This window comes from Schizosaccharomyces japonicus (assembly GCF_000149845.2).
Source record: "Schizosaccharomyces japonicus yFS275 unplaced genomic scaffold supercont5.3, whole genome shotgun sequence".
Taxonomy (NCBI): domain Eukaryota; kingdom Fungi; phylum Ascomycota; class Schizosaccharomycetes; order Schizosaccharomycetales; family Schizosaccharomycetaceae; genus Schizosaccharomyces; species Schizosaccharomyces japonicus.
This window is the reverse complement of record NW_011627862.1, coordinates 2,636,463-2,659,818: the sequence shown is the minus strand read 5'-3', so window position 1 is coordinate 2,659,818 and position 23,356 is coordinate 2,636,463. Positions and strand designations below refer to the sequence as shown.

Here is a 23,356-nt window from a genome sequence, read left to right as displayed (position 1 = left end):
TATGCTATGGGTGTTTAGTAGTAGTAATGGTAGTAATAAAAGTAATAGCAGCAACAACCGTAACAACCGCACGAGGACATTGACACAGACTGTTCGTTTAAGATCTATTGAGACCTATTGAGTGCCACCCGCCTACAGTCTAGAAAGGAAACCTAAGAGAACAATAGTAAAACAAGCATCGGTGACGACTTGCGTAACAAGACCCATGATACTCGAGTATTTGGAGACGAGTGTGTTGTACGGTGCAGGGAGATGGGCACCCAAAGTAGTCAACAAGGACGCGGGAGGCAGCTTGTTACGATCAACAGCCAATTGGGTAGAAAGAAGCAAAATTTCCAAAGTTATGATCCAGGGGAGGAGGAACTACAGGGTGTCAGTAAACAGAAACAAAAACAGAAACAAAACAGAAACAAAAACAGTGTTTAGAATGCTCTGGGGTGCACATACGAGTTTGGAGAAGAAGCAGTAAGCGACGACCGAGATAATACCGACCATGTGAGTGTACTTCCAAAGCTTCTGATGCTCAGCAACCTTAGGATCAACCTGTTCTCCCTCCACGGCCGCAGCAGGTGACGGTTTTTCGAGGCTCTGCTTTCCGACAGGTGTCGTAGAGCTGTTTGGCTGTGAAATTGCACTCAAAAGTTTTGCAAGATCAGGACTGTCAGAGGGAGTTGGAATACTGAACTCACTGGCACGGACAGGCATATTAGGGTTCAGAGACGGCGTCTGAGAGCCAGAAGGAGTGAATTCCGAGTCACCAGGGGACACTGTGGTAGGCAATTCACGACTCGAGACAGAAGTTGGCAATGCAGTTTTTTCGAGAGGAACAGCACCCACACTGGACCGAATGCGGTTCAGTCTGTCGTTTCCGCCCTCACGAATAAGTTTCATACGTCTTTCACGACGAAGACGGGCTTGTTCACTTGCATTCGACATGGTCGTTATGTTCTGTGTGTGTGGGATCGGCCAGGTTGTGGACTGCGTGAGACGAACTGAAGAAAAAGATCCAGCCGCCAAGAACAGAAAACTGGATTGGGAAAGACGAACGACGCTGTAAATTGGTCCAGAAACACAGTTTTTCTTTCCAGAAGGTGGTTTCGAGGACGACGAAACGGTAGAGGAAGACTTGTAATGGTTGTTGTTCAAAAAGTCGCCAAAAAGCCGTAAAGAGGACGTGTTGTATCATTCATTGTAATCAAGAGTCCAACCAGTCCGCTTTGTTTCACCTCGTCCGCCTTACTGCTTCTTCTTTTCTGTCTCTTTGCTGCTGGCAGAGTCTTCTCTGAATGCGACAATGATGTACAGAAGCAGAATCACATTCACAGCCACAGCAGCAACAATTCCTGCATAAAGCGTGTTTTCACCTTACAGTAGAGTTAGTTTGACGCGTTTTAGCGGCCACAATTAGCGTACCATGAAACAATGTCTTCAAACTCCAAAAATACGCGGTCAACGGCACGGCAAAAAGAGCAATCGAGAAGGAAAACAGTTTAATAATAACGTTTCTGTCGTTCAAAAGAGTTAGTCACAGTTCGAAGCGGAAAAAGGCGAAAACACTCGCGACTCGCGGGAAGACGCGACCATTGATGGCCAATGCGCCAGTAAAGTCTTAAAGGAGCACATACTGAGGAATAGAATTGTCAGAGACACCGTTGGAAGAGGAGACAGCCATCGTTCAGTAATCCTTAAAGTGTTGCAGAAGGAAGCTCTACGCGGGTTACAGACGCGAAGCAGTGGGAAGGCACGTTGGAGTGCGGTGGAGTGCGGTGCGTCGAATAGCGCGGGATAGCGAGAAATAGAGAGGAGATGGGAGATATAGCTGGAGTCTATAATAAAGGGTCTGGGTCGGGTCTGGGTCCAGTGGCGAGTTTCGTCTTCCTCGGCATGCTGGCTGAGTAGTGTAGGGTAATGCTGCGGTAAACGGCGTTCCATTTCGTTAAAGTGCGTTAAACGCTTTAACGTGCTGTACCGAACTCTATGAACTACCATAGAAACTCGCTGCGACTGCTTGCATTTCCTTGCAGTGCGCTACTCCTCGCTGCAGCTCACTATCCACTATTCTCGTGGGCGCACCGTACGCTCGCGCTTCTGCGAGCAACCGCCATCATAAGAAAAAGTGCAATTATTGCTTTAATTGTTGAACATTAGGTGCATTTGGTTGTTCCTTTGTGTTTACAATGTTACCTTATAATTCTCCGTACGAGGTTACGAGTAGGAAACGCAAGTTATCAGATGAAAATGACGCAGTCCATCAACAAGGCGCGCCTGTTTCTTACTCGCCAAATATGGGACAAACAATGGGTTATATGAGCTCGTCTCCCTCGAATATGTCGCCTGGAGAAAATGCCGGACGTGTTCCGCAATTACAGAACGGACAATCGTACTCTGGACAACCATCTCAGCAACAGTTGTACTACCAACAACAATATCAGTCAATGTTACAGGCCCAAATGTCTGGAAAACAGGCGTCTCCTTACGAATATCAACAACGGGCCGGTATGGATCGTGTCCAAATGCCGTATGGAGCTTACAATGGCGTTTCTGGCATGTCACCCGGGCCTCCATCGATGTCGGCAGCCGGGATGCAGCAACAAGCCATGAATAGCGCGTACATGATGCAGTACAACGGCCAAATGGCGTCGGCGATGCCTTCATACACTCGCGTTGCCAATTCTCAGTATGGTTATCGACAGGCAATGCCTATGCAACAGCATCAGCAGCCTCCCCCGCCGCAACAGCAGCAACAGCAGCCTACTCCTGGCGCAGGGTCTTTGAGCTCTTTAGAAGCACACTTCCCAGAGTCTATAATTAAAGCTGTGCAGCGGATTCGCTACCACGTCCCTCAAGCTTCCACGCACTTGGTCATCAATGTGCTGGCACAAACTAGCTGGAACGAGGTAACGGCTCTCTCGATCTTATCCCAAAAACTGCTTGGCTACGACGTTTCTTCTCGGTTACAACAAGCATCACAAATGTCGGCCAATGCCGCACAAATGCCTGCCATGGTTTATCCTCAGTATGAAAGCTCAAAACGAACCGTGCAGTCGCAGAAGAGGTCTATTCGTGACAGATACATGCAGAACCAGGCAAACGCCGCTGCTGCTACTGGCTCATCTGCCGCTGCTCAATATGTCCCACCTCAAACACACATTACTCTTCGCAAGTCCAGTAAGCGCACGGGTGAAGACGATGATTTTTACGACTCGGAAGAGGAGTCGGAAACAGAAATCGTTCGTGATACTTCTGCTTTGGAAAACACTGTGCTGCATTTCCTCAACACCTGTTCCGCAAAGGAGCTCTCCGACACTGCCAGCTGTCCTTTGGATCATTCAAAAATTCTCCTCGAACACCGCCCCTTCCAGACATTGGCTGAGGCATGTGTCATCAAGCATCCCGATGATGTACCTAGCAAGCCAGGAAAGCGCGGAAAGCGTCGTGAAAAACAACCCTTGGGACAGAAAATCGTCAATACGTGTATGGAAACAATGGAAGGCTACTACGCCATCGACTCTCTCATTGCTCGCTGTGAGTCTTTGGGTCGGCGGATTTCGCAAGGTATGGAGTCTTGGGGTGTGTCGCTGAACAATGCTTCTGGGGAGGTGAACCTTACAGACGTGAATGCCTCTAACGCAACGACGGACCCTGCAGAGGCGGTTAACTCCTCCGGCTTCGCAAAGTTCGTTACTGTGCAGCCAAAATGCATGGGTGAAGGCATCGTTTTGAAGTCGTACCAGCTTGTTGGCATGAACTGGTTGAACCTTCTTTACCGGCAAAATCTTTCTGGCATTTTGGCCGACGAGATGGGTCTCGGAAAAACATGTCAAGTGGTATCCTTCTTTGCTCTCTTGCTCGAATCGGGGCGGGTTGGTCCCCATTTGGTTGTTGTGCCGTCTTCGACACTTGAAAATTGGCTTCGGGAATTGGCACGGTTTTGTCCTAGTCTTAAGGTTGAACCGTACTACGGTAACCAGCAGGAACGTGCTGAAATTCGTGAAGCAATTGAAGAAAACGAAGCCGGATACAATGTGCTGGTCACCACGTATCAGTTAGCTACCAGTAGCAAGGAGGATCGCGCTTTTTTGAAACGCCAGAAGTTCGATGTCTGTGTATATGATGAGGGTCATTACTTAAAAAATAGAATGTCGGAACGTTATCGTCATTTGATGAATATCAATGCTAGCTTCCGTCTTTTGCTTACGGGTACACCATTACAAAACAACTTGAAAGAACTTGTTTCCCTTCTCGCCTTTATTCTTCCGAATATGTTTGACAACAACATGGAAGGTTTGGATGTAATCTTTAAAGCAAAGCCTACTGCTGATGGTGACATTGAGCAAGCATTGCTTTCCAAACAGCGTATCAGCAGAGCCAAAACGATGATGACACCTTTTGTCCTTCGTCGTCGAAAAATGCAGGTGCTAAATGACTTGTCACCAAAAATTCAAATTATCGAGAATTGTGAACTGTCTGCTGAGCAAAAAACTATCTATGATCGTTATAACAATCTTCGTACCATGAAGAAGGAGGCGAAGAAGAACGGCGTTCCTTTGCCCGAAGATAAGAGCAAGACACCTCCTGCCGGTCATATTCTAATGCAACTTAGAAAGGCAGCGAATCATGCTCTTCTGTTCAGGGAGAAATACACCGACAAAATAATAAGAAAAATGGCAAAAGATATCATGACTGAGGAGCAGTACAAAAATGCTAATGAACAATACATCTATGAAGACATGGAAGTCATGTCAGACTTTGAGTTACACAAACTCTGTCGAAACTTTCCTTCATTACATCCTTACATGTTAAAGGATGATCCCTGGATGAAATCCGGAAAGATCGATGTGCTCAAAAAACTGCTCCCGAAAATGAAAGAACAGGGAGATCGAATCCTGATTTTCAGCCAGTTCACACAAGTCATTGATATTTTGGAACAAGTGCTGGACACGCTGAAGATCACCTACACTCGCTTAGATGGGTCAACTCAGGTAGAAACAAGGCAGGATATTATAGATCAGTTTCATCGTGAAACTGATATTACCGTCTTTCTTTTGTCAACCAAGGCTGGTGGCTTTGGCATTAATCTTGCATGCGCAAATGTGGTCATCCTGTACGACTGTTCATACAATCCATTCGATGATCTACAAGCAGAGGATCGTGCTCATCGTGTTGGGCAGACCAAGCAAGTTACTGTGATTCGGCTAATAACAAAAAACACTGTTGAAGAATACATCCAACGTCTCGCAAATACAAAATTGGCTCTCGATATGAGTCTCAGTTCTGAGAATAAGGACCGCGAAATGTTGGGAGAGAAGTTGGTCCAAGATATGCTGGAAGCAGATATTCCTCAGACTACTGTTGGAAACGAGGTGAATGAACCTACCACTGAAAATAATGAAACGGCCTCTACTTTGAACACGGATGCCACTGCAGCAAACCCTCCTCCTGAAGAGGAAAATGAAATGACGCCCAGCGAGGAAGTAAACTCATCCAATGTCAATGCAGATGCCAATGCACACGCAGAAGATGAGGATGCGTCTAAAGAGGAATCGAACGACAATGTTGCAGACGAGAAGAATTCCTCAGCTGAGTCTATACCAAAGGAAGAAACTGAAGCGCATACCGAGGTTTCCCAAGAGGCGACGCCGGATGCACGGACTACTGATGATGATAAGACTGCTGTTAATGATTTAACGACCTCTTCTGCTCAACAGCAACTAGAGAAGGAAGGCTTGAGCATACCGGACAAACAGGAGCCTGAACCGAAAAAGGACGCAAATGAATCCACAGACGCTTCTCCGACACTAAAAGAAACGTCAAATGTAGAAAACAGCGATAAAGAGTCCGTCATTCAGCAATCACCAACCACAACTGCCGACTCGCTTCCAACGCCAGCAGAATCTGAGCAGCCTGCTCAGCCTTAAGTAAAAAGTATTAACTATTCTAACGACCACCACCCACTGCTGTTTCCTTATATGCCATCCATTACGCTGATTCTTACTCCCTTCTCTTCTGATTGTTTCAATAACTCTGTTAAAGCCAATCGATGATGTCTTCTCCGTGGAAGTTGTGATCAGTTTTTGTTTATCTATCTACCTGTCCGTGCCTTTCAGCAGATATACACGGTTCATTGCCAGTATCTTATCGGGGTTGCAAAGGTATTATTTCTTCTATGGAAAGACATGCATTTTGTAAGACGATAGTCGAGTGCTAAACCGCAGATCAATTCATTCTCTTTGCGTCCATTTTTTGTTTTTCTTTTTAAAATTTGATCCGTTTACGTGTATCTAAGTCGGTTTTTCAGTGCATAGTAATGGAAAAGATATCATTTCTGTATATGATTATTAATAAATTCTTCTAAAGATTCACAAGTAGTCGGAATTCGAGAACTCAATAGATGTACAATCTCCGTTATACCAGATTAGATATTGAACCGTGAAGAACGAAACTGTCTCATTGATGAAGGTCGTTCTGATTTCTGGTGAATGTTGTTTTTATTTTTGTTTTTTTCGTCGACTACTTGATTCTTACAAACTATCTCGTCAACATTGACATATTTGTTAGTACTCAAGGAAACAATCGGCAAAGTGTACAGAAGTTTCTGAAATTGCGCATTTCGGCGAAATTTTACTAGGAGAAGCGCGTTTTTGGTTGATTTCGTGTCGATTTCACGAATAGTTTCATTCTTTCTTGAGATAAGTTAGAGCCGTTCATGGAGGCAATTCGGCAGCTTGGACTCAACATACAGAACTTTCTTAATTCAAAAAATAGCCCGAATTACGACGAACTTTTGTTTCAACATGTTGAGTACTCTTTAGATGCGATTCAAACTGCTGTAGACAAATTTGGGTAAGAGACTTACGGTCCTTATTCAATGGATTACTAACTGCGAAGCCTAACAAACATTGCAATGTCGTTTAACGGCGGCAAAGATTGTCTAGTCTTGTTTGCACTATTAGTTTATGTCGTATGGAAACATGCGGGCGAAGAATCTGAATCCATACTCTCTAAAATCCCATTCGTATTTGTTAGACCCACAGATGAGTTTCAGGAGATGGACGACTTTGTCTTTGAATGCCAAAAGTTATACAACTTAAAAGTGGTTGCCTTGACCGATCCTATGAAGGAGGCATTTAGAAAGTTTATGCAGACGGCGCCGACTACAAAAGCAATATTTATTGGCATTCGTCGACTGGATCCTCACGGTATGCATCGCATAACATTTGAACCCACTGACCATGGATGGCCCCAATTTACACGGATCCAGCCCATACTCGATTGGTCATATCACGAAGTCTGGGAGGTAAGTTTTACCTTTGAGTATGTTTGTTCTTCCATACTAAGCTTATAAACAGTTTATTCTCAAAACAAAAGTTAAGTACTGCAGACTGTACGACAAGGGTTATACTTCCCTTGGCGGAAAACGGGACACTGCTCCTAATCCCGAATTGAGAAAGCCCGATGGAACCTATTTTCCCGCTTACGAGCTCAAAGATGAGAAACTAGAGCGTTCCGGACGAAACTTGACGGTTCCATTCGAGCGTTCTCTCTCTCGTGACCTTTATGATTCTTCCCATTCTTCTCAAGTCTCTTTAAAAGAGCATTGATTTTCTTAACGAACTTTAGACTAACACTGTTTTTCATATATGTTGCTCAATGAAAGTATGTAAACCAGAGTTGAACGACAAATCTGAAACAGAAAACCACGACATTCATTCGTTACCACTGAAAAGACTACAGGTCGTACGATTGTAAGCTTAAAACGTTAACTATTATTAAAACAAAGGTTACTGCAAACAAATCTTCTGCATGTTCATGCATACAGACACTCCAAAAATGGAAAGAGAAAGCCGACAAAAACAAGACATAATGAGATTAGAAAAACACACACCAAAAAAAAAAGAGAAAACGAAAACGAGGAGAACGACCAAACGCAAAGAAACGGAGTGAAACATACGTTCAACAAATATGTGCACGAAGCGACGAGTCAAAACAACTTTTGAAACCTCTTATCAAGCATGCTTGTTAACATAATAGACAGTGATTTCACCATGCCGAACTTCAAACTTCCACTTGTCATTTTTGAGCAAACGGACCACGGAAGGCAATAAACGAGCACCATAGTCTCCACTGTGTTTACCTATACCGGTAACAATAGTGTATGGACGAATAGTATCAAACGAATGACCAGCTTCTCTTGCCCACCAGCCGGCGAGTGCCTCCCGGACAATTACCTTGGCATCTGGGACAGTAACACCGTGAAGGTCAAGGAAATAAGGCTCTGCACAATCCGATATTTTCTTTAAAGCATATGAATGCCACTTTTCAGCCTTCTCATTATACTCACGACCTTGTTCTGAGTAATAAGTAGCGGCTCCACCAAATAGATGCTGGCTCTTTCCTTCACGGTATGCACGAGATGCATTGCGGTAGGCCTCATTTCGTCGAGCTCGGTACTCATCGGCCATTTGCAGACATTCTTCCGGTGAAAGCCTAGCCTGTAAAGACGTCTCCGTCTCAGATGCTCCAGCAGAGGCCTTGTAGTTTGTACTGTCTTTGGCAACGGCTGCTTTTTGATTGGCCTCATTAGCAAATTGTTGGCGCACTTGTATAGACCGATACTCTGCTAGCATGCCCGCGAGAAGTTGGGCACCAAATGGAGAAGTACTGCACTGAAGAAGTCTGCTGCAGAGATCCACTGGGAGTTTTGTTTTTTGAGAAAGAGCAATAGCTTCATCGGAACTCGCTGTTCCAACGTTTGATTTGCTGAGAGGGTGTGTTTCAAGAAGAGTCATAATAGCCCGCGGAAAAGAGGAACTGTTTGCATGAAACGTACTCAATACTCGCGAAGTTGGCACGTTCAAAGTTTTGGAAACAAGGTGAGCTGTAGCATTGCTTTTATCCCAATGAGATTCAGAGGAACTATTTGCAGTAGGCGACGTAGCTGATGTTGTCGCTGTCGCTCCATCCTGGACTTCGGACTCGAGAAGCTCTAGGAGCTGCTTTTTTTCGCGTTTCCTTGTCTCTGACCGTTTGTTCTTTCGTTTTCCGGAACGTGTATTCCGGGGGACAGTACTAACAAATATTGCGTCTGTAGCATTCGCAATATCTGAGTTTTTTAGCAAATCAAAGCTGAGCAGTTCCTCACAGCAAGCTTCGGTGTCGTTTTTTGTTTTCCTCAGTATGAACTTCACATGAATTGGATCAATTTGGGGAAACATGGAACGAACAAAAACATATGCCTGGCCATCAATCTCGACATCGGGTCCATTTTGTTCGCTAGACAGTTCAGCAAGGTACCTTTCCTCCAGTTCTCGTTCTTCCGTAAGTTGAGAACTCGGAGTATCCGAAGACAATTCTATATTTTGAAATTCTCGTTCGTACTCGTCGATTTCATCTAGAAACAACGTCTCCAACCTGAGTGCATTTTCATGTAACTTTGTGTCATAGTGAGACTCATTTTTTAATACATCCAAGGTCTCCTTCGCAAGATTCCTGTCATCAGTGTCATTTACGATTGCTAACACAAGGGAAGGGTCCAAATACTTCGAATAATGGTCCTATTCAATTGGTAAGCTAGACGAACCTAAAAAAATCGCTTACTTCATATTCATTCTTCCAATTCCTAAGTTCTACAGTCATAGCATTTGCCAGTGGTTTATGGGAGGTTCTTAATTGCAGCCAACGTAACGATGTCGGCCAGTCTTGCGCGACAGCAAGAAAAGACCTACTAAATTACTAAATTGAAATTCAAACATTATAAAGAGATGACGAGCAAAACTTCAATAACATCTGTTCAGCGTATTTTCGCTGCATAACTTGAGCACAAAAACTAGGCAGCAGAAAAATGTGTGGGTAAAGGGGTGTTACCTTTAAAAACAACGTTGTACAGCTTTAAGGTAACAAATGTAAACGAAAGAGCCAATCAAAACGCGGAAATTACCACACCAAAAGTGCTCCACCAAAAAATGCAGTTTCCCGATAAGTGACAATAATGTGAAGCAAAACCGGCAGTGAATTCATTGAATAGATTTGAATTAGGTCACGCACTTTTCCGGGATTCTATCGTAGACGGAATAAAAAAGAACAAGATATAAAGTTGTACGTTTTGGGGAAGACCATTATGATATGCATTGGTACTCAAATAACTGAACCGAAGAATGATGATCCTTGAAAATAATATAACAGGGACAAATTTGAAATACAAAACAAAAACCTAACCGAATAAGAAAGAGCAAGAATATTCAAAGAGGGACGAACAACATAACGCCAGAATGTCTACGCAGTTGCGACGGCTTCGGCTTGCTTCTCCTGTTCAACCAAACGTTGCTTGGGAGGAAGAGTGAATGTCTTGTCCTCGTTTTGTGCACTAGAACCGTCTTCATACTCAAAACTCTTCAGTCCCTCAAGACCCCACTTGTGGAAAAGCTGCGAATCTTCGTCCCAGGTGACAGCGGGTGTGGTCAGCATCTTGTCACCGGTAAACACAGAGTTGGCACCTGCAAGGAAAGTGAATGCCTGCTCAGACTCAGAGTACTGCATCCGACCGGCAGAGAAACGAATGATAGACTTGGGCATGCAAATACGTGCCGTGGCGACTGTACGCAAAAGATCGGTAAATCTCACGGGCTTCTTCACCTTATCACCAACGGGTGTTCCTGGGATGGGAACGAGTGCATTAATAGGCACAGATTCGGGATGCAAAGGCAGGGTTGAAAGAGTGTGGATGAGGCCAATGCGGTCTTCCTCCTTCTCACCCAAACCCAAAATACCACCGCTGCAGACTTTGAGTCCTGCATGACGAAGGCTGCCAAGTGTGTTCAAGCGGTCGTCGTAAGTACGTGTGGTAATAATTTTGGAATAGTACTCACGCGAGGTGTCCACGTTGTGGTTGTAAGCAGTCAAACCGGCCTCTTTCAGCTCCTTCGCCTGCTGATCGTTCAGCATTCCCAAAGTGACACAGACCTCCATGTCCAACTCACGGACACCCTTAATGATATCACAGATGTTTTTGAAGGTACGAGTACGACCATTCAAGTCACGCCAAGCGCTTCCCATACAAAACCGTGTACTGCCCTTGGCCTTGGCGATCTTAGCTTTTTCTAAAACCTCATCTTTCTTCATTAAACGCGTAGCCTTCACACCGGTGCTGTAGCGAGAAGATTGGGCACAATAACCGCAATCCTCAGTACAACCACCTGTCTTAATAGACAAAAGCGTGCATTGCTGAATTTTAGAAGGATCGTGAAATTGACGATGAACAGTCGCCTAAATAGAAAGGTTAATAAAAGAAGAACATGAAACGAAACACAAAAGGGCAAAAGGAAGCAGTCAAGGCATGCACACGAGCATTTACGGGAGTTGACTTGAAACGTCTTGAACATTTGTCAATAAACGCGAAATACGCGTAAATTAAAACAATCAACTTTGTCAGCGAAACTAGTCCATAGTACTTCCAAAACGCGTCCAGTACTCCCAGAACCCTCTCCCTAATCCATTGTCCGTGTGATTGTACATACAGCGTCGTAAACCAGATTCAGAAGCGGTTTTTTATAAATTTCACGGATTTCCTCACGGGTCCAATTATTACGAACGAGATTCGTTGCAGAGGACAAAAACCGTTTTTGAGAGCGGAAAAAAGACGTCATGATTCCAAATTACACGAAGAATTCAAAAATGCTGCTGGTATCCCGTCAAAATGATTGTTTAAAGCAAAAGTTGTACTCCGTGAGGTTTCAACGTGTTGTGCGGACGCTGGGCTTTCCGGCGGCTCTGATTTGCTATGTACCCTTATCCACCATTGATCCACGTTATGTGCAGTCAGCTTAATGCTGATACGCTCTTCGCAGTTGCAGGGGGGTGATGACGTAATACACCACCAAAGAGGGTGTCAATAAATGAAGTTCGCGACGCGTCCACAAGGGCAGCAGCAGTAAGCAGTAGAAGGAACAAGAATATAGTATGTACATTTATTTTATAACGATAGTAGTATTAAAGAATGAAACAACATTGAAAGTTGATGCGTTTAGACAAAAGATGCAAGTATGAGTGTAACGTTGATGACAAAAATGACTGGTCAAAAAGAAGAAAGACAACGGGACGGGCTGCTCGAGAGAATGAAACCTACTTGAGAAACATCTTGACGGCCTGACCGATCAAGCTTGACTGAGACGATTGGTTGTTGCCGTTGTTATTATTGTTGTTACCGTTATAATTTCCATTGTAGTTGTTGTTACCGTTGTAGTTGGCATTATTGTAGTTGTTATTGCCGTTATAGTTTCCATTGTTACCGTTATTGCTGCTGTTGTTATTGTTCTTTCCGGTAAAAGCGCCAGTAACGGAACTCAACAAGCCGGAACCAAGAGCATTAGTAAGCACGTTTCCACCGGAAGACTGGTTAGAGTTAGAGTTCGAGTTCGAGTTCGAGTTTGAGTTAGAATGCGTAACAGCGCCCAGAAGACTGGAACCAATTGCATTGGTCAGAAAGTTTCCTCCAGAGGAAGAGCCAGAATTGGAATTAGAACCGGAATTCGAAGAGCCGACCTTTCCAAGCATAGCAAGCAGCTTCTTGTTTTGGAACAAGTTTTTGCCCAGAGCAAGGGCCTGTTGAATCGCCGACTGGGACGATGCTGACTGGGACGAAGCATTCTGATTACCATTGCCTTGTTGCTGGAACTGTTGGGGCTGTTGCTGTTTGGTATTGTTGTTGAGGCTGTTGCTGTTGGAACTGTTGAGGTTGCTGCTGATACTGTTGAGGCTGTTGTTGGGGCCGTTGGTACTGCTGCTGAGGTTGCTGCTGATGGTATTGCTGCTGAGAACTGTTGCTGTTGGTACTGCTGCTGTTGCTGTTGGTACTGCTGTTGAGGTTGCTGCTGATACTGTTGAGACTGTTGTTGGGGCCGTTGGTATTGTTGCTGAGGCTGCTGCTGATACTGCTGCTGGGGTTGTTGCTGATACTGCTGCTGCTGATAGTTATTTCCACCGTTACCATTGCCGTTTTGCTTATTCAAAAGACTTTGGGCCTCCTGCTCAACCATGCTAAGGAAATTGGCTTGGCTGGCCTGACTGTTCTGGCCATTACTACTAGCGTTGTTCTGCTTGAAGAACTTGGTAGCTGCTTTCATTACAGCGGCATGACCAATAGCAGAATCCGTGTTTGTAGCACGATTCTCACCAGCCTGACGTCCATCACCGCCAGCAGAAGAGTCTTTACTAACGTAAAATTTAGAAAACGCGTTAACAAACGTGTCAAAATTCATTGAAGTGCCTGATTTATATTAATAGGAAAGATCCTTAAAAGTCGTCGTTACCATAAGAGTCGTTGTTATCGTTTCCATAGGAAGTGGAATTGTTATTTCCATAGGAATCGTTTTTCTTGGAGCCGTAGGAATCATTTCCGTAGGAAGAGTTATTATTGTTACCGTAAGAGTCGTTGTTGGAACCGTACGAATCGTTTTTCTTGGAACCATACGAGTCATTTCCGTAAGAGTCGTTGTTGCTGTTACCGTAAGAAGAGTTGTTGTTACCGTACGAGTCGTTCTTCTTGGAGCCGTAAGAATCGTTGTTGTTAGAGCCGTACGAGTCGTTGTTTGAGCCGTATGTATCATTCTTTTTAGATCCGTAGGTGTCATTGTTGGATCCATAGGAGTCGTTGTTGTTGGAACTGTAGGAATCATTCTTCTTGGAGCCATAAGAATCGTTGTTGGTACCGTAGGTGTCATTGTTGTTGGAGCCGTAGGTATCGTTGTTGCTGGAACCATAAGTGTTGGAGCTCTCATTGTGCTTCTTATTATGCTTCTTCTTGCCAGAGCTAGCGTAAGAGTCATTGTTAGAGCTTCCATAGGTGTCATTGTTGTTAGAGCCGTAGGTGTCGTTGTTGTTCGATCCATAGGAATCGTTCTTCTTTGAACCGTAGGTGTCGTTGTCGTTTGAACCGTAGGTATCGTTGTTGTTAGAACCATAGGTATCATTGTTGTTAGATCCATAGGTATCAGTCTTTTTAGAGCCGTACGAGTCGTTGTTGGATCCATAGGTATCGTTGTTGTTGGATCCGTAAGTGTCATTGTTGTTGGATCCGTAGGTATCGTTGTTGCTGGAACCATAAGTGTTGGAGCTCTCGTTATGCTTCTTGTTGTGCTTCTTCTTGCCAGAGCTAGAAGTACCATAAGAGTCATTGTTAGAGCTTCCATAGGTGTCGTTGTTGTTAGAACCATAGGTATTGCTGTTAGAACCGTAGGTGTCGTTGTTGTTCAATCCATAGGAATCGTTCTTCTTCGAACCGTAGGTATCGTTGTCGTTCGATCCATAGGAATCGTTCTTTTAGAACCGTAGGTGTCGTTGTTGTTAGAACCATAGGTGTCATTGTTGCTAGAACCGTAGGTATCATTCTTTTTGGATCCATAGGAATCGTTTCCGTAGGAGGTGGAGTCATTTCCATAGGAAGAGTTGTTGTTGCCGTAGCTATCGTTCTTCTTCGAGCCATAAGAATCATCATTATTGGATCCGTAGGTGTCATTGTTGTTCGAACCATAGGTATCGTTATTGTTTCCATAAGTGGAATCATTGTTGTAAGAACTCTTTTGTTTCCATAGGAGTCATCGTTGTTGTCGTTGGATCCGTAGAAACTCTTGTTCTCACCAGAGTTGTTATTCGAGCCATAGGAATTGTTGTTGTTTCCGTAGGAGCTGTTGTTGCTGTTTCCGTATGAATCGGTTATTGTTGTTTCCATACGAATCCATTATTGTTACTTCCATACGAGTCGTTGGTTTCCGTACGAACTGTTGTTGTTGTTGTTGTTTCCTCCGTAAGAGTTCTTGTTGTCATCATCGTCCTTGTTGGACATGTTTTGGTAGGCACCGTAGGCCTTGTTGGCGAAGCTCTTGATCTTGTCCATTGTGATTTCTTCTTGTTACTGTTGGTCTAAAAGTGGTGGTTGGTGTTTCGAGAAGGAAGTTCGCTTCTGTCTTCAGGAGTACGAGTAATTTATGGTGGAGTGGTTGGTACTAGTAGTAGTAGTAGTTAGTAGTTGCTGGAACTCGGTGGTGTTCTCGACAATTGTGAGGATCCTCTGGGTGAATTTGCTGGATTTTATACCGTGAAACGCGTACGGGATCGTGTCTTTTGGCCATTGGTATCTGCGTCATAGGGAACCGTTGTTAGCACTGCTATTCTAAGTTTATTGGATACGAGGAATATGACGTATGTCCGGCCAACAGTAGAGGCAGCTGCATTCCGACAACACTCAACTACTCAACCACTACCGCTCGCACTTCCGGAAGCCCGGCGGTCTCGATTGTAGTCACAGATCCTGGCGTAAAATAATGCAATTCGTTCCAGCACATTGAATGGTCCTCGTCAGTGTTTCTCGTTTTGTCCTCTGCGACAGCTATGCGTGATGTCATCGGCCGTTCGTCAGTGCGGGCAAGCGAGAGGACAGACGCGGTCGCATGGTACGATGTGGAAATCTCGCTTACAACTGCCGGGCTGACTACTGGCGGCTTTCTCTCAAAGCCGGCATATTCTAAGACCTCGGCAGAAGGGCAGATGACGCTATGCGGCACTATCGCCCACTTTTGTCAGGGAGGGGAACGTCGAAAGTGGGGCGCAAGCGGGGGCGAGAGAATGTTGCTGACGATGATGCGTGGTTGGCTAGTGAGTTGCAGTGAATGGGAGCGAGATCGCTGATTTCGAGGTTCCGACTCCCGGAATTCAGTGCTGTCTGGTCTCGTGAATTTCCCAGCGCGGCCGTCGACGATGTCGGCCGCAAAACACCGCCCGTATCTTCCGCGGGCGTATCGGGTAGCACCTCCGCTGCTCGATTCCACACCCCCACGGTATCCCAGGTCCGCCCACTAGCCCTCCACAACTCGCCTGTTTTCTCCCACATCCGCCCACTAGCCCCCACAGCCTCCGCAGTTTTATTTCTGTGCCCCACGCTGACACCCACTTTGCCCCACATTCTTTGAATTGCCGATCTCGCTCAGCCTCTGGTGCCTGCTTCCTCTCTCCCTGTTAGTCTTACGTCATATTACTTAAGCAACGAGATGTTGACCAGAGTGCGAGTGGGTGCACATTGATAGGAAACAAGCCGTCCGTCCCTGCGTTGAGCAGCTTCTGGTTCATTGAGATCAGTAGTCTTCTGTCTGGGCAAATTCCCCGCACCCCACAGTTTTCTGTCTACTTCGGATCCAGAAACAGCCTGCTCAAACCCTTCTTTGGGTTGTTCCGAGAATTAAACTTCAGAAGCTCAATCTCGCTTGCACAATCAACCAATCCTGCTCCCCATCCCCTTGGCGCTACAGATGCAGCCGGCTTATAGATGCTCGGAGAAATCGGCGACCCCACGGAATTCTTAATGCGGAACAAGGAGGCACATCCCTCAGTGATTCGTCGGCTATTCAGGGATCACGCGCATCGTTTTGTGATTGGCTAGCTTGCTCAAGTCGTAGCAATTATGCGCAGGCATACATTCAGGAGTGGAGAGACTTTGTTTTGTCAATCTTATCTCGACGCCGTTTCATTCGCCGATGTTCCTCTAACCTATTCAGCTGACAAATGAAAAAAATCATTCATTGAATGACGTTAACGTTACGAGCGCGTACGGATCATAACTGTCGGAGAAATTTTTACAGGCAAGCTAGTTAAATACACTTAATCCCTCCTCCACCACTACTCGCCACGGCTCAACTGTTATCGTTGTTTCCCTTCCCAGTGCTATCCAAGTGCAATCCTGTGGATTCCGTTTCCCATCAAGCCAAACCGAGCGCCTGGTTTTCCCGTGTTTGCTCGTTTTTCCTTCCGAGAACGGTTTTCCTCCGGTGACAAGCGAGCGCGTGCTTTTTTCATTTAGCTCGTTCGCTAACTCGCTCACACGTCACCTTCCCTGGTCCCGATTAGTGGTGACTCTGTGTGGCCTCCTACCAAATTCTCCCTCTCCGGATAAAAATTGCCCGAGCACTGCGCAATTCGAACGCTCCCTCACTTGCAACATCTGTGCTGCCTACCCCTTGCATCGGTGGCGATCACGTCGATCATTTCTCTACCCCGCTGATCTGCATTGTCTTTATTTCTCGCTTGTTGTGCAGATCACATCCGCCGACTCTTCTTGCTTTCTGCTAGAACTACAATTCTGTGCTGCAAACGGTTCTACAGTGGTCAATTTGGCTGCTTGTTTCTCATCAAGACTCTCTTGTAACTGTGTCCAGACGGCATATCGGTTTCCACCTACATTTGCCATCTCCGTCAAACTTTAATACGACCAAGTGTGTGCAACCGTTTTCCAAAACGAGTGTCCATGTTCTTCTGACACCCGGCGTTACGCCTACTTCCCATTAAAATACGGTTTTTCGGTAGTCCATCAGCAATCAGGTTTATTCTTGCTTCGATTGAACATATTTGGTGACCCATTAACGGCATTTTATTTGCATTTGTTTGTTTATTCCTCGCTAATTGACCTTCGTCCTTGGTTACTAGTGCTATTGCAAGTCATTGCAATCCTTTCTCACATTATCTACATCTCTTTCTCCTTGTTCTTTTATTCCTTGTTTTTTTTTACCTTTCCTATTGTTTTTATTTCTCTCTCCTTTTTTTGTTCATCTTTGGTTCGCATACTGGTTGTTCTCCTGGCTCATTCTGGGCCATTTCTATCTACGTTGTCCTTATTTTCCTGTTCTTCGAAACGCCCGGTATCAGTTTATAACCGCAAGGCGCTTATTTCCATCGTGAGCATTGTTTTTATCGGTGAGTTGTAATCCACGTTTTGTCCTATTCTCGTCTTGTTCCTTTTCGTCTTTTCCTAGTTCTCACTTTTCCATTCGTGGGTTATTTGATCTCGTGCGATTTTCCTGAAGTCTTAGAGTGTCTCCCGCCTTATTGTCTCCCTTCGTTCTTCTTTTTGTTCTCCGCGTGTTGCATTTCTCCTCCTTCAGCTTAAGGCTCCTGCATTTCTTGTCTCTTCCCTTCTTACTTTGGAAATGGAAGCTAACACTTCTGTCTATCCTCTCGTGAACATGAATCTTCCAACTGGCGCTAACAACAATAACAACAGCAAGCTATTTTTAAAGGAGAATATGACTTCTGTACCTCCTCACTTTACCCCGTTACCGACAGCCGCCGCTTCGGCAAAACCATCATCGGCCTCTGGTGATGGAGATCATCCTCCGAAAGAGCATAAGAAGGTCTCCCGGGCTTGTGATCGTTGTCGGCACAAAAAGATTCGTTGTGATCTTTCGACCGACCCTTCTGGAAATGGCTGCGCTAATTGCGTACGCAATAACATGCAATGTAGCTTTACACACATACCTCTCAAGCGTGGTCCTTCAAAGGGAAACCGGAGACGTGCTGCAGACAAGAACAGAAAGGTCAGTCAGCTATCAGCAAAGACAAAAAATGCCCGAGTTTCCAAACCATACACAGAGCCGCAACAAAAAATATCATTAGAAGAGGTTTCTCAGGAGCAAGCCCAGAATGACGGCGGTTTTCCTACGCAATCGTCTACCACAATGGCTCCCAACAACATGTTTTCGGGACAGAACACTCCGCCGAACAATCCTCCATCTATGTCTGGTTACCCTCAAATGAACCGTCCGGTATCTGAACCTCAATGGCCTTCCTTCCCTTCTACCACTACTAGCGCTACGTCCTCTGTTTTCCCTTCCATATCTACCGATGTCCAGCAGCCACAACCGATGCTGACCGCTAGTCCTGTTCTACCTACTGCTGCCGTTCTCGCCAGTCAACCGCTTATGTATGCCCCGCCTCCCATTCGTTCGTCTGCGCTTGTGGATCCATTTCGGCAGTCATCAAATCCGCCCAGCAGTCTTATGCCGCTTCCAACATCGTCTCCTGGTGCATACCAGTCTTCCATGGATTCTACCCAACAGCGGCAGCTGAATCAGCAATTGAGGTCGCTCACGCCGCGGACTTTGGCTGCCCAACCTGTCACCGACAAACAGGTGTTGGATGATAATGGGTTTGCTAGTGCGCAATTACCCTTAAGCACTTTACCATCCCCTATGTTTAAACACGCTCTTCTCCCTTCTATCAATTCTTTTGACTCATCGGCCCCCATTCTCTCTCCAGTACCGCTTCACAGTAGTCCTCTTCCGCAACCGGTAAAGTCCGGCAACCCTGTTACCGATGAAATCCTTAAACACTCTTTGTTGGGTTCGCAATCGGAGGCCAAGAATTCTGAACGTCGGATTCCAAACCTTGGAGGTCTTACTTCTGAGCAGAATGACTCTCTTTCACCTCTGAGTCAACGTGATGGATCGAAGTTGAAGTCGGGAACTGATAACAATGCTAGTGAAAAGGCACTTGTTTCTGGTTCCGAAACAACACACTTGCAAGAGTTGGCGAATTTGTATAAAGAAGATGTGGAATGGGATGAGGCCGCCATTGATCGTTACTACTTGCTAATTCATTCTACCTTTCCCATTCTTCATCACAGCAAGGCGCGTCTCCGTGCTGAACTCGAGAATGCGCCTGTTCATTTACGGTCTTCGTGTCTTCATGCAATTTATTCGCTAGTGAACAGACCCCCCTTCTCCTCACAGGGGCATTCGTTTCATAATACTCCTTCAAAGGCTATTGGAATGTTAAACCTCTTGTGTACCAGTGTTCAAGTGCTTAGCAATCGGATATTACATCTTCAGACCATGATATTGCTTGCTATAGAAAGCGACCAAAGAGGTCCAGCAACCATTACAGGCAAGAATGGTTTGCCTCAAAGTATGTGGCTTGGTGCTGCTGTCGGTCTTGCATGTAATATGCGACTTCATATGCAAGGACATTTGTCATTCAAGTCAATCACAGAGGATATTGATAGCTCAGAAGCACTTTGTCGCCGAGCTTGGTGGGTTCTGGTTGTTTTAGATCGTTGGCACTCGATGTCTACTTGTTCTCCTCTCTTTATTCCTGAGCAGTTGATTCGCTTGACGTTTCAGGATCAAAAATTATTGGGATCTTTCCCTAGTCACTTGGTTCGGCTGTCTCTTATTGTTGGTCATTTGTCCAGTGCATATCAATCACCAACCTTTTCTGCTCGCGACGATCCTATTGTTGCTGAGCAGATCCGTTCAGAGATTGACGCGTTCAGAGAGAGCGTGGATGTTGTCTGGGGACAAATGAACTTACTAACGCTTGCTGTAACCCACGTCAAAGTTCTTTTGGAACTCGCATGGCAAGCCCCGCCTGCTTCGGTTCTTAAGCCTGCATTAAAAATGGCTACAATACTTCCATCTTCATCTACTCCTCTAACCCCTTTGAATCATCACTTCTTTAGTCTTGCCGCCTGTGTCTTGATAGGCGTTTTTGACGTGCCTGGCTTGCAAAGTGAGGCCCGTCGTGGACTTGGTTATATCCGCGAATGTATCGAAAAACGGAGGGATATTGTTAGTCGGGAAGACCATGAAGATTGGGATTACATTGTCTTAAAGTTAATCAACGCCAAGCTTAGTGGCATGCCGCTTTCACCTATTAAACGTCCTCCTCACATACCTCACTCCTCTGTTGAGCTTTATGACAAAACTGATGCAGAATCTACCACGTTTGGAGATGCCTATCTCTATACTCGCTTCTGCAACTTGGGATACTTAGGGTTTTTAATTTAAGTCATATAGAAGAATGGCAACTTAATAATAGATTTGGTATTTATTCGTGATTTTTTTTGGGCTTCATTCTACCTATTTGAAGATGAGCCGCGTTGTTTCATAATTCTCCATATTAAGCTTCCACTGACAGTTAAAACCAATGTTCCAAAAGCTGTGAGAGCTGTTATCATTCGGAAACGGTTATTGTTTTCTTCGGTCTCAGTAGAATTTGGCATCGCCGAGGCTGGATGTTGGGCTGCTTCTGCTAACTAATAATAAAAGGTTAAAGCAATGAATGTTCGTCGAGACGTACCTGAATGAAGAATTCTTTTGGAGCATTCCAAGCAGCTGCAGTACTTATGTGGGTCGGTGAAGAAAGGCCTCTCCGTTTTGCATACTCATCTGGTTGAATGGTATATCGCTTTCATGTGAGTTATAAAATCTGCTATCGAGAAACTCTTACCTGTTGCTGTCGATCCAAATCAGCTTTTGTCGCTGCAATCACACAGGGAATTTTGTTAAGAAGTGGATATGATTCCTTTGCAACGTTAGCTATTAGTTCGTTTCTTTTACCAAATGCGTTTAGGAACTCACCAAAATATTCGCTATGTAGGAAAAACTACTAGGGTTTGAAGAGTCATAAAGCAAGCAGAGAACATCGCATGCATCTAACGTCCGTACATCAGAGAAAACGTCATAATCAGTATCTTGAACTTCGCTCAGCTAGTCAAAACATGTCAGCCTAATTAAGATGGAACGGTCATAACAATTACACGGTATACTTACCACAAGGTAACGTTGCTTGCTTTGAAACTCGACGCTGTTTACCACAGTGCTTGGAGGAGGAGTTAGAGATCCTCGATAGTCACTGTTTATGAAACTTGATAATAGCGAAGTCTAATAGTTATTAGCAAATTAGTAGAATGCATACAAAAGTTTTAGTGTGAGGAACAACATACCTTTCCACATCCCCGTTGACCGACGACTAAGCACAAGAAAACGTTTCTATCAACCTTAATTTGCCTACGGTTACGCAAACTTCTGGACTTCGTCACCTTTATGGCTTCAAGCACCGATTGTCGGGTTCCTGAGTCAAAACCTAAATAAGCAAAGTACGCCAATGTTGTTTTATAATCAAAAAGAGTCATCATTGTCCATTGAGCCAACCAACCGTTGTAAGTGACACAACCATGTTCGTTCAGCGCGGTTGAGTTTGGGAATTGTGATTGAATCCAAGTTTCAGGCAAACCCGGTGTGAAACGGAATAAAGCAGCGAGTTCCTTAGTATTAAGAGCACCATCGTTATCCCTATCGAAACGATAAAACAAGTCTACCAGAAATCGATAACCTGAAGCCCAATTAGAAGAGAGCAGTGTGAATAAGCAACGTACCTTTAGGACTAAGTTCGACGCTTTGACCAGAAGAGACATCAAGAAGGGGATAGAGATATCCTTCATCCAAACTGAGGCTATCCGTATAATGGAATGCTCTCAGGATTCCCCAAATGCTTTCTTGCTTTCCGTTTTCAATCATGTGAGAAACGTACGCTAAGAAACCATTTATGTTTAAAGAGTCACCTAAGATGCCTTCCGGGCAGATGGCGCGTACACAGTCAAATATGTCCTTGCTCTCGTCCGGAGTGAACATTTTTGAGCAGCAAAGATTTTGTAGCTCATTTAGTTCATCCACGCCTACTAGACTGTCATTGTTTTTGTCGAGAAGAACTTAAAAAATGTTAGTAAATAGAGTTTTTTTGCGGTCAACTTACAGAATATACGACTAAGGGCATCACGAGCTGCACATTTTATCCGCTATTTGATGAGTATAAATGCAAACAAGGTTTGTCATACATGTTCTTTCGTTTCCCATAACGGCGTAATAGGTGTTACTACGCAGCTTCTGCATACATAGAACAGCTGATATAGGTTAGTGCATCCAAAGTTTTTACACAGAGATTGTGTCTGCTGCATACCTCGTTCACATTTATTCTTTCAGCGGCACTACATCGAATACAAGCTTCAATTTCTTTGTACTCATTCATTAAGGGTACCATTTCATGATTAATAAGCTGAAGGCCCTGATTGTTGTCGATGTCTTCAGACTTGTTGGCACACAAGACGACGGGAACCTTGTTGTGTTAGTAAAAGAGAATGCCAAGTTTACATACATTGACACCTAAGGATCTGAAATACGGAAGCCAGAATATGCTAATACGCTCATAAGTGTAATTGTCAGAGTAAACAAGACAAATGGTATGCGCCTTTTTGATTGCTGTTTCCAGCAACTCTCGCTCCGCAGCGTCAGCTTAATTTCACATAATGTTAATTCACATGCGAAGGAGAAACTTGTGTTTTGCGTACATTGAGTATCTACGATTACGAGAGAAACATCGTCGTTAACTATTGGATCGGAAGGAATGGAAATTACAGGAAAGACCTTTCATAGAGTTAATAGCATGAACGGAGAAAACGTTTCTTACCTTTGGAATACTTGTTACGTTGTCCTCTTGCACCAAGGCGGCTATGAGCGATGATTTCCCGACACCCTGGTCACCGCATACAACAATTCGAACTTCTCTCATTTTAAAGAACGTTTATATCGAGATGTTGTTTTGTACTTGGTGAATATCGATTATTCGACTTCTCCGTAGTGTCAACGAGAAAAATGGGTTTTTTGACAACAGAACAAGTTTAATGAAGGTAAAGCTTCAAGCTCAATTTCTTCAAACTGCCGTTTTCATTGCTTGTCCACATGTCTTTTTTTTGACATGTCAA

At 44.6% G+C, this 23,356-nt stretch overlaps 9 protein-coding genes across 9 annotated transcripts; 3 read left to right on the top strand and 6 right to left on the bottom strand.

Moving 5' to 3' along the window:
* Window positions 1-132: 132 nt before the first annotated feature.
* On the bottom strand, window positions 133-936 carry SJAG_01940 (Sad1 interacting factor 1; the record flags this gene model as incomplete). Its single annotated transcript, XM_002173136.1, has 2 exons — window positions 133-363; window positions 448-936. The coding sequence occupies 2 exons, from the start codon at window positions 934-936 to the stop codon at window positions 133-135; spliced, it is 720 nt and encodes a 239-aa protein (XP_002173172.1).
* Window positions 937-1,236: 300 nt separating this feature from the next.
* SJAG_01939 (vacuolar H-ATPase assembly protein Vma21) lies at window positions 1,237-1,672 on the bottom strand (the record flags this gene model as incomplete). Its single annotated transcript, XM_002173135.1, has 3 exons — window positions 1,237-1,364; window positions 1,414-1,505; window positions 1,626-1,672. 3 exons carry the CDS (start codon window positions 1,670-1,672, stop codon window positions 1,237-1,239), a joined length of 267 nt encoding a protein of 88 aa, XP_002173171.1.
* A 197-nt stretch (window positions 1,673-1,869) lies between these two features.
* On the top strand, window positions 1,870-6,302 carry SJAG_01938 (helicase SWR1). Its single transcript, XM_002173134.2, has one exon. It carries the CDS (start codon window positions 2,178-2,180, stop codon window positions 5,916-5,918), a length of 3,741 nt encoding a protein of 1,246 aa, XP_002173170.1. The 5' UTR covers window positions 1,870-2,177; the 3' UTR covers window positions 5,919-6,302.
* A 98-nt stretch (window positions 6,303-6,400) lies between these two features.
* Window positions 6,401-7,670, top strand: SJAG_01937 (FAD synthetase). The gene is made up of 3 exons (XM_002173133.2): window positions 6,401-6,843; window positions 6,889-7,297; window positions 7,350-7,670. Exons 1-3 carry the CDS (start codon window positions 6,707-6,709, stop codon window positions 7,599-7,601), a joined length of 798 nt encoding a protein of 265 aa, XP_002173169.1. The 5' UTR covers window positions 6,401-6,706; the 3' UTR covers window positions 7,602-7,670.
* A 27-nt stretch (window positions 7,671-7,697) lies between these two features.
* Window positions 7,698-9,636, bottom strand: SJAG_01936 (SMR domain-containing protein; the record flags this gene model as incomplete). The annotated part of the gene is made up of 2 exons (XM_002173132.2): window positions 7,698-9,554; window positions 9,598-9,636. 2 exons carry the CDS (start codon window positions 9,634-9,636, stop codon window positions 8,007-8,009), a joined length of 1,587 nt encoding a protein of 528 aa, XP_002173168.2. The 3' UTR covers window positions 7,698-8,006.
* Window positions 9,637-10,272: 636 nt separating this feature from the next.
* On the bottom strand, window positions 10,273-11,642 carry SJAG_01935 (biotin synthase; the record flags this gene model as incomplete). Its single annotated transcript, XM_002173131.1, has 2 exons — window positions 10,273-11,262; window positions 11,514-11,642. The coding sequence occupies 2 exons, from the start codon at window positions 11,640-11,642 to the stop codon at window positions 10,273-10,275; spliced, it is 1,119 nt and encodes a 372-aa protein (XP_002173167.1).
* A 3,911-nt stretch (window positions 11,643-15,553) lies between these two features.
* Window positions 15,554-15,952, bottom strand: SJAG_01932 (hypothetical protein; the record flags this gene model as incomplete). The annotated part of the gene is made up of 1 exon (XM_002173129.1): window positions 15,554-15,952. The coding sequence occupies one exon, from the start codon at window positions 15,950-15,952 to the stop codon at window positions 15,554-15,556; it is 399 nt and encodes a 132-aa protein (XP_002173165.1).
* Window positions 15,953-16,643: 691 nt separating this feature from the next.
* On the top strand, window positions 16,644-20,653 carry SJAG_01930 (transcription factor). Its single transcript, XM_002173128.2, has one exon. It carries the CDS (start codon window positions 17,967-17,969, stop codon window positions 20,601-20,603), a length of 2,637 nt encoding a protein of 878 aa, XP_002173164.1. The 5' UTR covers window positions 16,644-17,966; the 3' UTR covers window positions 20,604-20,653.
* Window positions 19,469-23,349, bottom strand: SJAG_01929 (GTPase Gem1). The gene is made up of 13 exons (XM_002173127.2): window positions 23,062-23,349; window positions 22,943-23,018; window positions 22,750-22,886; window positions 22,555-22,710; window positions 22,433-22,498; window positions 22,351-22,393; window positions 21,974-22,306; window positions 21,542-21,930; window positions 21,369-21,479; window positions 21,177-21,305; window positions 21,046-21,120; window positions 20,896-21,003; window positions 19,469-20,851 (listed from the first exon to the last, which is right to left on the bottom strand). The coding sequence occupies exons 1-13, from the start codon at window positions 23,161-23,163 to the stop codon at window positions 20,672-20,674; spliced, it is 1,905 nt and encodes a 634-aa protein (XP_002173163.1). The 5' UTR covers window positions 23,164-23,349; the 3' UTR covers window positions 19,469-20,671.
* Between the last annotated feature and the right edge of the window lie 7 nt (window positions 23,350-23,356).

What these genes read in the sequence shown, in the direction of transcription:
- SJAG_01930 (XM_002173128.2), top strand. Translation starts at nt 17,967, where the DNA reads ATGGAAGCTAACACTTCTGTCTATCCTCTCGTGAACATGAATCTTCCA.
- SJAG_01938 (XM_002173134.2), top strand. Translation starts at nt 2,178, where the DNA reads ATGTTACCTTATAATTCTCCGTACGAGGTTACGAGTAGGAAACGCAAG.
- SJAG_01929 (XM_002173127.2), bottom strand. Translation starts at nt 23,163, where the DNA reads ATGAGAGAAGTTCGAATTGTTGTATGCGGTGACCAGGGTGTCGGGAAA. An exon ending in TATGGGAAACGAAAGAACAT is followed by an intron (nt 22,394 to 22,432) that starts GTATGACAAACC and finishes CTCATCAAATAG; the next exon opens with CGGATAAAATGTGCAGCTCG. An exon ending in CCTACATAGCGAATATTTTG is followed by an intron (nt 21,121 to 21,176) that starts GTGAGTTCCTAA and finishes AACGTTGCAAAG; the next exon opens with GAATCATATCCACTTCTTAA.
- SJAG_01937 (XM_002173133.2), top strand. Translation starts at nt 6,707, where the DNA reads ATGGAGGCAATTCGGCAGCTTGGACTCAACATACAGAACTTTCTTAAT. An exon ending in ACTGCTGTAGACAAATTTGG is followed by an intron (nt 6,844 to 6,888) that starts GTAAGAGACTTA and finishes CTAACTGCGAAG; the next exon opens with CCTAACAAACATTGCAATGT. An exon ending in CATATCACGAAGTCTGGGAG is followed by an intron (nt 7,298 to 7,349) that starts GTAAGTTTTACC and finishes GCTTATAAACAG; the next exon opens with TTTATTCTCAAAACAAAAGT.